The 16,543-nt window shown below is 34.5% G+C and overlaps 1 protein-coding gene across 2 annotated transcripts in view; it reads right to left on the bottom strand.

Annotated features, from left to right (window-relative positions):
• Positions 1 to 263: 263 nt before the first annotated feature.
• Positions 264 to 16,543, bottom strand: part of LOC128205559 (uncharacterized) — a 74,187-nt gene continuing 57,907 nt past the window's right edge. For both annotated transcript variants that reach the window (XM_052907294.1, XM_052907301.1), the window contains 2 exons: positions 10,068 to 10,152; positions 264 to 9,268 (listed from right to left, as the gene is read on the bottom strand). In XM_052907294.1, the coding sequence (XP_052763254.1) occupies positions 9,083 to 9,268; positions 10,068 to 10,152 (271 nt within the window). In that variant the 3' untranslated portion in view covers positions 264 to 9,082. The remainder of the gene's footprint in view (positions 9,269 to 10,067; positions 10,153 to 16,543) is intronic.

Genomic DNA, 16,543 nt, shown 5'->3' with positions numbered 1-16,543 from the left:
GAGAGTGATAAAGTCAAATATTAAATGCCTAAAGACTGCCATAGCCAAGAAAGACCTTCAATGCGTATATTTTTCGACCTTTGAAATAATTTTTCCCTGACTTTTCCCTGACTTTTCAGGATTTTCATTTTTCACTGACCAAATTTCAAAATTCCCTGACAATTCCCTGACCTTGAAAAAATACCCAATTTCCCTGACTTTTCAAGTCCGCTGGCAACCCTGATGATACACGGTAACAAACATGTACACAATAAAGCAGAGCAGATTTTTCAAAATTTATTTGTAACAAATGACAATTGTGGGTATAACAGCTCCCTGGCTACTCGGAACAGGGAGGTAAACCCAACTGACAGACAAAAGAGCATTGACACTGGCACATGAACGCCTGATTCAAACAAATACAGTGTTTTAAGCAAATAAGGGCATTGAAACAAAAAATACCTAACTATTTAAATAATTGTTTCAATGTTTTGTCTGAAATTAAAAATGCATTCTGTCATGTTAAAAATGATTTAATAGATTTTGTAACAAAGGTGTTTTCATCATAATGATTTAAAATTTAAAGTTTAAACACTTTCATATTCATTGATTTCTTCTTTAAAAACAATGAAAGATATGATATATAAGCCATGATAAAATGACAACACTTGTTGATACGCTTAGATTAGATTTAAAGCTGCACTCTCACAGATTGAACGTTTTGACAACTTTTTATTTTTTTGTCAGGCCAATTTATGCGAAAATGCATTGACAAAAAAATAGATCGCAGATTTTTATGTGTTAGTTCAAAAATTGATGTTTCATGCATTTTTCTTAAACAGTTAGTAACGTTTTTAGCCATAAAAAAATAATTTTCGAACGGAAATATGAAACTCTGCGATCTGATCTTTTGTCAAAAGTCACTGGTTTGCAGATATCGGCTCATTTCAAGGCAAAAAATAAAAAAAGTTGTCAAAACGGTAAAACTGTGAGAGTGCAGCTGTAAGACAACAAGCTAAAATCACACAAAATAAAGTTTCATCTTAAAGAGAAACCAAGCATGCAAAACAGCAACAACACAACAACACAGCTTCAACAGTTAATTATAATGTAACAAATACATTTATAAAACACAGACTGATAAATACATCAAACATGGCATAGTTTTATCACAAGGAAATGTTAGAGCCAGAATGATGGTCCTTAAAATGCACTGACAGACAAAACAAATATTGCAACAATAATATATGCATGTACATGAATAAAACAATGTGAAAACAACAAAACAGATCTAAAACACTTAATATCAGAGACAACAGTGATTATCAAAACACTTACTCCACATAACCACACAAAAGCCCTTAAACCACATGAGCTATTACGCGGCTGATACGTTTCTTGATTGTAATGTTTGGTGAAACATGCATGGATCACTTTTTAGTTAGATTACATGCAAAATACTAAGGGCTATTCCATTTAAACATATAACCCACGGGGAAAAGGCACTTCTGAACTAGACCTCCCCCCTACAGAATAAGTTTTAAAATTAAGAATGCTAATTAATTATTTCTCGCTTCAAATGTCACCATAAAACAGTTTTCACGCACCATTCAAGAAATAATGCTTCATTCTCCTTAGAACTATTTAAAAAGAACGATTTTACTATTAACATAATCTGAATGAAACCTGGGCAAATAGCCCCCAAGTCAAATAGCCCCCATTTTAGTCAAATAGCCCCCACACTTTTGGTAAAATAGTCCCCACTTGGAAAAAAATGGTCAAAACGCCCCCAATTTGGTCAAAACGCCTCCATTTTGGTCAAATAGCCCCCACTCCTTTTTTTATTTGAAATTATATTTGAAGGTAAGTTGTAATATTTTTAAGATATTTGAATGTAAGTTGTAATATTTTTAAGATATTTGAATGTAAGTTGTAATATTGTTAAGATATTTGAATCATTATGAATGTATATTTAAAGGTAAGTTATAATATTTTTAAGATATTTGTATTTATATTTGAAGGTTAGTTGTAATATTTTTAAGATATATTGCATTTACATAATTGCTAATCAAACACTAGCATTTCTTCATAATTAAAATGTTAAAATATAAAAAATATTTTGCACATATTAAAGATTTATTAATTAGATAAGATAGAGCATCTAAATGATCACATTGTGCAATAATCCTTTGAAGAAAGATTAAAGTGGGTTCACACTTAGTTTTATAACTGACTTCAAATAATTTAGTTTGCACAATATTAAAGTACGTTCACACTAAGCTTAATAACTGACTTCAAATAATTTAGTTTGCACACCTTCTCTTTGATATTTTTAATAACAATTAATTTTGATTTAGTTTAAAATAATTGATTGTTAGCAAAGCTTTCATTGTGGAAATGAGTTCATGAATGTGGTGCTGGATGACAATTTTTAAAGTGTATATTGGATTATTCATGTTTGTTAAGTCGTATTGAGAATCTTTTAAGTGTATATTGGATTTTTCATTTTTTATTAAGTCATATTTATTAATTGTGAGTGTTTGGATGCAAAATGGACTATCCTTGTATAGATTGTGAGAAGGAGGTGCGGCCTAGGCAGCATGGAGTGGAATGCGAGTAGTGGGGGAGATGGCACCAAAGTTACAATATATACTGTGTTTCATGGCGATCAGTATGCAATTGTTAGTTGTTGTACACCTCTCTTAGCCTGTAGCATAATACAATGTAAATAGTCACATATTGATACATGATTATTTTTTGTCTTTGAACGAGCCAATTTTTGCGAAAATCCAATGAAACCAGTTATATAAGACTGCTAACAAAAAATTAGATCGCAGATTTTTATATTTAAGTTCAAAAATTAATGTTTTATGCATTTTTCTTAAACTGTTAGTATAAAACATTGATTTTCGAACGGAAATATGCAAATCTGCGGTCTGATCTTTTGTCAGCAATCTTTTATCATTGGTTTGCAGATATTTATGCAAACAAATTCTTTTTCCAAGACAAAAAATAAAAAAGTTGTAAAAACGGTAAATCTATGAGAGTGCAGCTTTAAAAAGAACATGGTGCAATAATTTTAAAAGAATACATAAAAACAAATTAAAACTGTTCCATATTTAGGTACTCCAAGGACAAAAATGGCAGTCCTTGATTGTGCGGTTAATAAAGTACTTTTCATGCAGATTGGTAGTATCTTGAAAAATGCCATTTATATCAACCAATTGGTCTGACTTGAATCCTAGTATGCTGATGGAATTTTTTTTAGTTGTGGTGCAAGTCTAACTAAAAATATTTCAAAAATAGTGCCGAAGGTGTTCCTATTTAGGTACTCACCCAGTACATTCAATGGTTTCAAACAAGAATTATACATAGGATTTTAGCTAAACTCACATTCTGTTTTTCTGAAGAGGAAACTTTGATTCATAGATGTGAATAAAATGTAAATTATTTCAAAATTAAAAAAAAAGTTAAAATATATAATTTCTTGTTGTTACTTAATTTCGATGTGTAATCAATATTAAAATAAAGAAAAACACAAAAAAACTTATGGCATTTAAAATGTAGATTTGATGTACATGTACTAATATATTATTTATAAGTAATATTTTAAAACGTTTGATATTCTTACTTGGTAAAATTGTCAGATTTATTAATATACAAATAACGTTAATTGAACTTCCTTTTGAAAAAAAATAAAGGTTTAAAAATGTTTTGGAATAAAATAAGTATGCATACATACATATAAAAAAAATATAAAAAAGTGGGGGCGTTTTTTGGGGGCTATTTGACCAATTTTAAAATGTGAGTGTGGACTATTTAACCAAAATGGGGGCTATTTGACTTGGGGGCTATTTATCTAGGAAGCATCTGAATCAATGCGCCCATATCCATGACAACCATGAATTATCAAATATCCATATGCATTATTTTTACTACGCACAAAAGAGTTCAAGCAACAAATACATTTTTACTAAATTTTGTTAAACTGAGGTGGGAGAAAAAGCATCTACCATAGCCGCTCGTGTAAGATAGGTTTATCCCGACCCTCGCGCAGGGTGTTTTGCGGAAACTCGGTAAACCTCGGATGAGGAAACTCGGTAAACCTCGTTTCCGCAAAACACCCTACGCTCGGGTCGGAATGAACCTATCTTACACTCTCAGCCATGGAAGATACTTATAATCCTACTTGATTAATTCAGAAGGTTGGATGGTAGGGAGTCCTTGAATAAAGTTTCAATACAATACATAATGTCTGTGATGAGGTACATGTACTTACTTAAATGTGGTTACATGCCAAACCTTAACCAAAATTCTAAATCAAATAATAAAGGAACATATTTGCACTATATTCAATAGTGTAATCTTACTTCATGAATTAAGTTTGATAGTTGTGAACACATATCTTAAGTTTCAATGCAATACAAAATGTATTTGCTGAGATAATGACTTAAAGGTGCTTAAATGCAAAACCTTAACCAAGGTGTATCACCGACGCTAGGTTGAATAGTATGGCTGTCTTTATTCTTGTACAATAAATTTGGCAACATTACTTACATTGCTATTCATATTGCACATACATCTTATATTCATGTGCTAACTAATGGGCTATAATTACGCTCCATAGGCAATAATTAAATAAAACTACAATACAATAGTTCACTAATGCTCAAAATCATAATAAAATAAATATATTCAGTTGATTGGCCTTCACATATTGCCACACATGAATGATAGGTAGAATTCAACTTCTAAGATCTTCTAACAATAATTTCAGAAAAAAAGCTTTTGGTAGCAGAACTTCAATACATGAGTTGCGTACAGGAAAGTTGTATACATGTACAATTAGTCAATTACATCTCTAGAATGATGTCCAATTTTCTCTACTGCATGTGCATTTTGTGGCAATATTCAATAAAAGTGAACCTTTAAACTTAAAGAATTGAATTTGCACACTTTAAAAAGTTAGAATCTGGGACCAATAACTATTAATCCTACTCCCAGTTAGAATTGAGTGGTAGAAAAAATGGGAATTGTGTTTAATGAATTAACTTTCATTGTATTTATTAGGTGATAAAATGAATTATAAAATGTTTCAATACACCTGAATGATCAAATAGTATATCAAATACTTGTCTTTCATTTGATGTAAACATGTCAAAAGGTCAACTTTTGTTGACAAGTCCTGAATGCTGAATGTAGATCATATAGTTTGCACAAAAGGAAGTTTTGTTCAGGTAGGTGATGCATGAAGAAGATTGTACATCAAAGCAGTTTGGTCAGTTGAAAAACCAGCACCCTTGCATAAAGTGAAATAAAACAATAGATGTCTGCAAAAAATCATGCTCCCTTATGCTTCAAGAGTTACAAGAAGAAATGCATTGGCAAAATGACCTTGTATTTGACACTCAAACAATAGGGAGGATACATTGATCAGTTACAACCTACCCATGAGTTTGCATGGTCCTAGGTCAAAGAATAATTGTTTTGGAAGTTAACTGAACAATATTGGTTGTGACCTTGACCTTTGACTTACATAAAAACAAAAGGGGTCATCTACAGATCAACTACAAACTACCAGCAGTACCTAGTCAACCTATTATTAAGATACTGTTTGGATAAAGATTTCATGCTGTTGAACATAACTATATCTTTTGACCTACTGAACCCCAAAATCATTTGGGTCATCTACTTTTCAAGGTCAACCTACCAGTAAAAGATCATGATGCTAAGTCAAGTTTGACTATGGCCTTGACCACTGACACAATGACAACAGAAAGAGATTGATATACTGGTCAAGAACATCTTACTAGTTTAGTTCCTTGATTGTATGTCAATCCATTCTGAAGTATTTTGCAGACAAAAGTTTCATTAGACTGCTGAACGTAACTTTGACCTGCTGACACAAAAACATACTGGTCAAGGGCAACCTACCATTTATGATTGAAGATTCACGGTCTTATGTCAAACTGTTCTCAATTAATTATGTGACATAGTCTTAATAACAACACTGTTAAACGCCCTCGGTCGATATCCTTTTATCAGGTCGATAAATCACCATATCGACCTCACTGAAGTGCAATAATTGTATAAGATTGACCTTTGACCTACTGATAAAAAAACCAGGGCTTATCAACTTGTACAACCAGCCCCTGATGTTTCAAACTGGTTCAGAATTTTCTCAAAATATTGTGGGAACACTTTTCATACTTCATGGTGATCTTGACCTTTACCCTACTATTCCATACCAAATATGAGTCATCGACTGGTCACGAACAACCTATCCATGAAATTTCATGGCCCTAAGTCAAACTGTTCTCATGTTATTGTGTGGACAAGACATGGTCTAGCCATCTGATCGACCTACTGACAAATGCAAACCTGTATCATATACATCAAAGGGGGCATAAAATCAATTTACTTCTTCATAAGCTTTTATGGTTGAAAGACAACAATCTATATTAGGGGGAAAAATGAAGCTCAATCATTATCATCTTGACATTATAATACTTAAATAGCTACAATTACAATATCTGCATATAAATATGAACCAAACAAAATACTTATTATATATAAAGCAACAATAGCAACCATGGTAAACATATTATGACAGTTAACCATTGTTTAAAGAAATAAAAATAACCCCCCCAAAAAAACACATAAAAAAATGTGCCCCCACAATAATGCATTAGTCCGATGAAAGCTGATTTGAAGAATTGTGCCATACTAAGTCAGTTCGAAATTGTGAATGAGCATTATTTAACATGCAAGTATTTTTTTACAATACTTTAAGTTCTTGTCAAAATGCATGCGGCATAAAATCCATCCTTTATAATCAACATGCTTTTTCATCTGTGACTGTTGGAAGCAAATCATTGAAATAGTGAAAGCTGAATTTAACACACAAGATTATTTGACTGTAATAAAACCAATAATGTGCCATAATCATGGTCAATATGGAGGCAGCAGGAAAGCGTTTGTTTATGATCACCTGCACATGATACCTGATCGAGTTTGGAGCAAACCCTCAAAAAGGTGTTTGAAGAGTTTGACACACTAGATGCTCAATATAGAAAAAAAGCAATAATTTGCACTATTCTTAATAAAACAAGAGCTGTCACAGAGGCAGCGCGCTCGACTATTCCGCCACTTTTCAGTGTAAGGATTGAAAAGTTTTGGCGAAACAAGCATGGATCACTGTAAGATTAGATTTCAATGCAATACATGATGTGCTGAGATATTAACATAAATGTGGTTACATGCAAAAGTTTAACCAGAATTTTTAAGTCTAATAATAATGGGCCATTATTTGCAAAATACAGTTATCTAACTTGGTTATTCAATTAGGTTGGGTTGTTGAATACCATTGTATGAAGTCTCCATGCAATACATCAAGTAGTTGCTGAGATATTATCCTATGTGTGCTAACATGCAAGACCTTAACCAGAATTTCTAAGTCGCATAATAAAGGGGCAAAAATTATATAATATGAAAGATAGAGTCATCTTACTTGATTGAATAAGAAGGTTAAATGGTTGGGAGCCTGTGTGTAAAGTTTCAATACAATACATGATGTATTCGCTGATATATTAACTTAAAAGTGGTTACATTCAAAACCTTTACCAGAATTTCTATGTCAAATAATAAAGGGCAATTATTTTGCATTAAATGCAAACTAGAGTTATCTAACTTGGTTAATTAAGTAGGTTCAATGGTTGAGTACCATTGTATAAAGTCTCAATGCAAAACCTCAAGTAGTTGCTGAGATATTAACCTATGTGTGCTTGCACACAAAACCTTAACCAGAATTTCTAAGTCGAATAATAAGGCCTATTATTTGCATTAAATGCAAACGAGAGTTATCTACCGGTAACTTGGTTAATTAAGTAGGTTGGATGGTTGAGTACCATTGCATAAAGTCTCAATGCAATACCTCAAGTATTTGCCGAGATATTAACCTATGTGTGCTTGCACCCAAAACCTTAACCAAGGTGTGACGCCGACGTTGACGCTTGGGTGAGTAGTATATCTCTCCTTATTCATCGAATAGTTCCGAGCTAATAAATGTAGTACAAAATCTTTCCTTAACAAGAGCTGTCGTAGGACGCTATTACTACAATGTAAGGGTATATGCTGCTTTGTCTTAGATATGAATACAATAATTTTGTAATATGTGCCTGCCTGCCAAAAAAAAGTCCAATTAAAAAGTTAATAAGAAATGCGGCAATGTGACAAAACCATGTTTTCAATGACTATTATGGTGTTATGTTACCAAATTTGTGAGATGGCTACTGTGTAAAATCGAAGGCCATTAATTGAACAGTTTTTGAAATTTGAGTTAAAACCCAAAGTTGACCAAAAAGTTACCCATAACTTTTTCAGTCAATCAAGGGCCATCATTTGTATTTCGGATAATATAAAGTATGTTACCTAATTGTGTGATGACCATTAACAAGTGTATGAAGTATTAAGCCAATTGAATGAAGGGTATAGATGTAATTTGTGAACATCATAAAACTTTAACCACACACAATGTGATGTGCCCTAAAATTTTAACCTAAGTTCCTAAGTCAATCATAACTTAGGCCATAACTTGTATTTAAGATGAAATGGTGTTATACAACTTAACTGTAAGATGTTCGTCAATAATTGAGTGAAGTATTCAGTCAACTGAATGAAGAGTATAGACCAATGTGCCCTAAATCTTAAACCTTAGTTCCTAAGTCAATAAGGGGCCATAATTTGTATTTGAGATAATATGGATGTACATGTATGTAACCTCATAGTGTGATGGTCCTGAAGAATTAAGTGAATTGAATGAAGGGTATTGGAGTAATAAGTGAAAATGCCAACTAGCCCTTAAACTTGAACTGAACGCCGGTGCGAAAAGTAAAGCCTCCTTATTCTTTGAATAGGTGAGCTAAAAGTCAATGACTATACGATGCCTAATCATCTGTGAAAATTTGAAGCTAATCACTCAAACTATATAAGAGGAGTTTGACTCACAAGGTAGTGGGACATACATACATACTGATGTAAGAGCAACTCTATTTGACTCCCATTAAATGTTGTGGGACATAAATACAATCCACACATTCAGCCCTCATAGGAAGAAAAAATTAATGGCACGGTTGAGGTCGCAGTCGGCAGCGAGGGAGATGCTCACAAGCTCGTGCTCAGGAACATCAGGGCCGACCACTTCCCGTAGGCCCTCTAGACACTCTTGCAGACGGGCAGACTCAGGAACAGCAACCTCCGATGAGCTGGGGGATGACAATGGGGACTCAATCTGACAAATAAAACACAGCTTGTCATAACTATTCTTCATGGGGACTGCTTGCTTGCGCTCCTGAATTCATACTCCAGAATGCACAAACAATCTATAAATGTATCTGAAAGGGTTTGTTGTTCAAACACAATGAGTTACATTATATTTTGGTGATTTTGCATAGTCTTACAGCCAAATAACTTTATGAAATGAATCATTGAGTGACTTAGTGTGTTGTGGCAGATTTATAGTACAGTAAAAACTGTATATGCGACCACCCCATTTACACGACCAACCCGCTAATAAGATTGATTTTTTTCATACCTGATCTTTTTACTCTATAATTCAATGGTCATAAGCCCCCCCAAAAAAACGTTATTCAGTAATACGACCACTTAATCCAGTCCCTTTTAATTAATCACATGTTAAATTGATCCGTTAATGTGGCTGCAGGTACTATACATGTTTGTGTTAACACCTCGATTGACACGCAATACAAAGAAGTTTACAACACGTGTCCCGGTTGTCCCAAGGATAATCACCAACCACTTTACAACAACAAGTAGCGGCTTTACGATAGAGGTCAAGATTACATGGAAAAACACGGAAGTGTTTGATAATTGTCGGGTTTTTGATTGATTTAATGCTTTTAATGGAATTTTCAGGGAGACTTACTGTGAAAATATAAATACAGGACATTAAAACCCGCTATTAAGACCATTTTCTCAAAGTCCCACAGTAGGTCTGAATAGAGGGGTTTTACTGTATCATTAATTCTGAGAAATAAATACACATCGAGAACACAAAACATAAAGCTTACATTCATCCTGTCGGTGAAGTTGTCTATCTCGGACACACTGGAGGTGGAGCTTGGAGTGTCGGTGCTCGAATGAGCTTCTTGCAGGCTGCAATAACATACAACAAACCCCATGCTCTAAATCAGATATATAAAATTTTCAAATTCAATCACGCATTAAATAATCTTCAAAGGACTTTACAAATTAATATTATGACCATTTGATACTTTAATTACGTAGCATACAAAATAGACTATCCATTGTAACGTCCAAAGTTTCTTATAACAATATATAACACAACAGCTTCTTAAAGAATGATCAAAAACCCAAGATGCTGCCGGAACATGGAATGATAAAAAAGGAATGATAAAATCTACCTTTGTTTATAGATATTAATTTTAATGAAATGAACATCTTTGATTTTTCTAAATATATAAACTGTTTAACTACTTTTTTTCTAATTTAACCATGGGGTATAACTCTTGAAACAGTGTAGTCTGAGCAAAGTAACAATTTAGTAATTGTCTTTGACACTTACCTACATGTATGTATGACAAAATCTCTCCCAACAATAATCACCAACCCCAACATTATTCAAATTTCTTGGTCATTTTCAAAGGTGAGGTTTTCAATGATTGACAGAATAACTTAAGCCAGGAATGTGTTGTGAGAATTATATGTAAGCTGATTTGTACGTAAATCATCTATATGGCAAGGGCATAAAAAATTAACAATTTTTCTTGTAAGCCAGATGAACCCACCTTAAGGTCACTATAACATTTCTATGGCCCTAGATATTTCCTTAAAAGATTACACAGTAGAAAACAAGTTTATTTTTTACAAACAGTAACAATATTTAGATATAAGAAATGCACTGTTACTAAAGATATTCAGTCCCATAAACTCCTCCTATTTACCAAGTTTGGTTAAAAATGCTAACCCTAACTGAAGATATTCAATTTCAACTTTTTTCCATTTTTAGTAACAGTGACTTTGATATTGACCAAAGGCGCCCCAAACACAATCCCATAAAAAACCTCCATAAACTCATCCTAATTACTGAGTTTGGTCACAATATGTCAACCCTAACTAAAGATATAGTTTCAACTGTTTTTCTAATTCAAATAAAGTTACCTTCACCTTGATCCTAGGGCAGCCAAACACAATCCCATGAAAGGCCTCCATAAAACTCTTCCTACATACCAAGTTAGTTTGGTCACAATATGTCAACTCCAACTAAAGCTTTCCATTTTCTACCATTTTTCTATTCTATTTTCAAACACAATCCCTTGAAAGGTCTACATTAACTCTTTCTACATACCAAATTTGGTTAAAATATGTCAGCCCTTACTAAAGATATTCAGTTACAACTGAGATATTTTAGTTTTAACAGTTTTTCTATTTTTCATAACAGTGACCATGACCTTGCCCCTGGAGCCCCAAATCCCAACTAATGAAAGACCTCCATAACCTCTTCCTACATACAAGGTTTGGTCACAATATGTCAACCGTAACTAACGTTATTCAGTTTCAAAGGTTAATTGGACTAAACCTCCCAACTCCTATCTACGTGGGATGATAAAAATAAACAGGATTGTTCTTAAAAAATATACATCAAATTAAAAATTATTAGCAAGACACAAATAGTATCCGCTAAAAACACTGGACATACTATGGCAATAATATGTAAGGTGCAAAAGTTAGAACGGTCTGAACAGGGTCACTACACACTTCTGAACAACATTCACAGTGTCAAAGACCTCAAACTAGTGTTTTTAAAAATACTCGTACTGAATACACCATTGGTGGCGATGAATCCATTTGTGTCGGAATACATTTCTATACTACCAAGGGTCATAATCTTAATATTTTCAGATGTTGCTGTGCGGATATTTATCAGCAAATCAAATCTTCCTCTACCCTCTTCATCTTCAAGGCTTTCTCTGCCATCACAGAAATGCCAGTGACATTTAAAAAAACAAACCCGAGTGTGACTGACATTGTTCTTAACGCTAGTCATCTGTTTCATGTTGCATGTTTGTGTCAGTGTCTTGCCTAGTTCATTTCAAAAGTTGATAACTGCCCAAACTTCTATGTGATCTGATGACGCCATTTTGCACGTTGTTACTAGTATTGGGTGACACTTGTTTTTTTTAGCATATAACATTCAAATAACGTCAAACTTGCACATGACGTCATCATAAATACTTCAAATGATATTTTCGCGGTTTTCCATTATTATTTCAGCAATAGTTTTGAAGGTTATTACAATTGCATTACATATATATTAACTGCACAAGATACTGCGCTGTGTGCACAATACCATAGTATCAAAAGGAGCCATTTAGTGAACAAGAGGGCCATGATGGCCCTGTATCGCTCACCTGTAGCTTTGCTAAATAAAGTGAACATTCTGACCTATTATCATAAAGATCCAATGAAAAGTATGGCCCCTAGAGGCCACTCTTTTATTTGTCCCACTGACCTAGTTTTTTACCCCACATGACCCTATCAGTAGGCAATGCTTCAAACCAAATATTTAAGACCTAGTCCTTGTGGCTTCAGACAAGAAAATTTTAAAGTTTTTTCCTATATAAGCCTATGTAAAACTTGTGACACCCAGGGTGAGGCCTCTTTTCACCACAGGTGCACAAATTGAACAATCTTGGTAGCGGGCCACTAGGTTATGCCACATATAAAATGCCAATGTCTTGTTGGTTTAGACAAGAAGTTTTTTGTTCTATATAAGCCTATGCAAAACTTGTGACTCCCCCCAGGATAGGGCCTCTTCTCCCCAGGGGCATAAATTGAACAATCTTGGTAGAGGACCACTTGGTTATGATACATACCAAATATTGAATGCGTAGGCCTTGCATTTTCAGACAAGAAGATTTTTAAACACTTTCCTTATATAAGCCTATGTAAAACTTGTGACCCCCTAGGTGGGGCCTCTTATCACTTCAGGGGCATAATTTGAATAATCTCGGTAGAGAACCACAAGGTAAAGCTACATACCATATATCAAATGCCTAGACCTTGTGGTTTTAGACAAGATTTTAAGTTTTCACTAAATAAGCCTATGTAAAACTTGCGACCCCCGGGCAGGGCCTCTTATCACTCCAGAGGCATAATTAGAACAATCTTGGTAGATGTCCATAAAGTAATTATACATGCCAAATATCAAAGCCCTAGGACTTCTAGTTTTGGAGAAGATTTGTTAAGTTTTCCATATCTAAGTCTATGTAAACCACGTGACCCGGGGCGGGGTCATTTTTGACCCCAGGGGCATAATTTGAACAATCTTGGTAGAGGTCCATTAGGTGATGCTACATATCAAATATCAAAGCTCTAGGCCTTGTGGTTTTGGAGGAGAAATTTTTTTAAGTTTTTCTTATCGGTTACCATGGCAACCAGAGTTTCGCATAATTGACCTAGTGACCTAGTTATTGACTGCGTATGACCCAATATCGAACTTGACCCAGATTTTATAGAGATGATCATTCTGACCAAGTTGCATTAAGATTAGCCTAAAATTGTGACCTCTATTGTGTTCACAAGGTTTTTGTACTAATTGACCTAGTGACCTAGTTATTGACCGCAGATGACCCAATATCGAACTTGAACTAGATTTTATAGAGATGATCATTCTGACCAAGTTGCATTGAGATTAGGCTAAAATTGTGACCTCTATTGTGTTCACAAGGTTTTTGTACTAATTGACCTAGTGACCTAGTTATTGACCGTGAATGACCCAATATCAAACTTGACCTACATTTTATAGCGATGATCATTCTGACCAAGTTGCATTGAGATTAGGCTAAAATTGTGACCTCTATTGTGTTCACAAGGTTTTTCTACTAATTGATCTAGTGACCTAGTTATTGACCGCGGATGACCCAATATCGAACTTGACCTAAATTTTATAGAGATGATCATTCTGACCAAGTTGCATTGAGATTAGGCTAAAATTGTGACCTCTAATGTGTTCACAAGGTATTTCTACTAATTGACCTACTGACCTAGTTTTTGACCCCAGATGACCCAATATCGAACTTGACCTAGATTTCATAGAGATGATCAGTCTGACCAAGTTTCATAAAGATTAGGTCAAAATTGTGACCTCTGTTGTGTTCACAAGGTTTTTCTAATAATTGACCTAGTGACCTAGTTATTGACTGCGGATGACCCAATATCGAACTTGACCTAGATTTTATAGAGATGATTATTCTGACCAACTTGCATTGAGATTAGGCTAAAATTGTGACCTCTATTGTGTTCACAAGGTTTTTGTACTAATTGACCTAGTGACCTAGTTGTTGACCGCGGATGACCCAATATCGAACTTGACCTACATTTTATAGAGATGATCATTCTGACCAAGTTGCATTGAGATTAGGCTAAAATTGTGACCTCTATTGTGTTCACAAGGTTTTTCTACTAATTGACCTAGTGACCTAGTTTTTGACCTGGGTTGACCCAATATGGAACTTGACCTAGCTTATGTTAAGATGATCATTCTGACCAAGTTTCATTAAGATAAGGCTAAAATTGTGACCTCTATTTTGTTCACAAGGTTTTTCTAATAATTGACCTAGTGACCTAGTTATTGACTGCCTATGACCCAATATCGAACTTGACCCAGATTTTATAGAGATGATCATTCCGACCAAGTTGCATTAAGATTAGCCTAAAATTGTGACCTCTATTGTGTTCACAAGGTTTTTGTACTAATTGACCTAGTGACCTAGTTATTGACCGCGGATGACCCAATATCGAACTTGACCTAGATTTTATAGAGATGATCATTCTGACCAAGTTGCATTGAGATTAGGCTAAAATTGTGACCTCTATTGTGTTCACAAGGTTTTTGTACTAATTGACCTAGTGACCTAGTTATTGACCGTGAATGACCCAATATCAAACTTGACCTACATTTTACAGCGATGATCATTCTGACCAATTTGCATTGAGATTAGGCTAAAATTGTGACCTCTATTGTGTTCACAAGGTTTTTCTACTAATTGACCTAGTGACCTAGTTATTGACCGCGGTTGACCCAATATGGAACTTGACCTAGCTTATGTTAAGATGATCATTCTGACCAAGTTTCATTAAGATAAGGCTAAAATTGTGACCTCTATTTTGTTCACAAGGTTTTTCTAATAATTGACCTAGTGACCTAGTTATTGACTGCGTATGACCCAATATCGAACTTGACCCAGATTTTATAGAGATGATCATTCCGACCAAGTTGCATTAAGATTAGCCTAAAATTGTGACCTCTATTGTGTTCACAAGGTTTTTGTACTAATTGACCTAGTGACCTAGTTATTGACCGCGGATGACCCAATATCGAACTTGACCTAGATTTTATAGAGATGATCATTCTGACCAAGTTGCATTGAGATTAGGCTAAAATTGTGACCTCTATTGTGTTCACAAGGTTTTTGTACTAATTGACCTAGTGACCTAGTTATTGACCGTGAATGACCCAATATCAAACTTGACCTACATTTTACAGCGATGATCATTCTGACCAATTTGCATTGAGATTAGGCTAAAATTGTGACCTCTATTGTGTTCACAAGGTTTTTCTACTAATTGACCTAGTGACCTAGTTATTGACCGCGGATGACCCAATATCGAACTTGACCTAGATTTTATAGAGATGATCATTCTGACCAAGTTGCATTGAGATTAGGCTAAAATTGTGACCTCTAATGTGTTCACAAGGTATTTCTACTAATTGACCTACTGACCTAGTTTTTGACCCCAGATGACCCAATATCGAACTTGACCTAGATTTCATAGAGATGATCAGTCTGACCAAGTTTCATAAAGATTAGGTCAAAATTGTGACCTCTGTTGTGTTCACAAGGTTTTTCTAATAATTGACCTAGTGACCTAGTTATTGACTGCGGATGACCCAATATCGAACTTGACCTAGATTTTATAGAGATGATTATTCTGACCAAGTTGCATTGAGATTAGGCTAAAATTGTGACCTCTATTGTGTTCACAAGGTTTTTGTACTAATTGACCTAGTGACCTAATTATTGACCGCGGATGACCCAATATCGAACTTGACCTAGATTTTATAGAGATGACCATTCTGACCAAGTTGCATTGAGATTAGGCTAAAATTGTGACCTCTATTGTGTTCACAAGGTTTTTCTACTAATTGACCTAGTGACCTAGTTTTTGAACCCAGATGACCCAATATCGAACTTGACCTAGATTTTATAGAGATGATCAGTCTGACCAAGTTTCATAAAGATTAGGTCAAAATTGTGACCTCTATTGTGTTCACAAGCAATTGTGAACAGACGGACGGACGGACAGACGGACGGACGGACGACGGAAGAAGAGTGATCACAAAAGCTCACCTTGTCACTACGTGACAGGTGAGCTAAAAAGGGCAGTACAAACATATTCTGCATTAACATGAAGTGTGGGGAAATACATTACCCCAGTCCTAGTCAGGGAAATACATTACCCC

The sequence above is a fragment of the Mya arenaria genome, chromosome 2 (genome assembly GCF_026914265.1).
Source record: "Mya arenaria isolate MELC-2E11 chromosome 2, ASM2691426v1".
In the NCBI taxonomy this organism is placed as follows: domain Eukaryota; kingdom Metazoa; phylum Mollusca; class Bivalvia; order Myida; family Myidae; genus Mya; species Mya arenaria.
The sequence above is the reverse complement of the archived record's forward strand: the minus strand, read 5'-3'. Positions and strand labels throughout refer to the sequence as shown.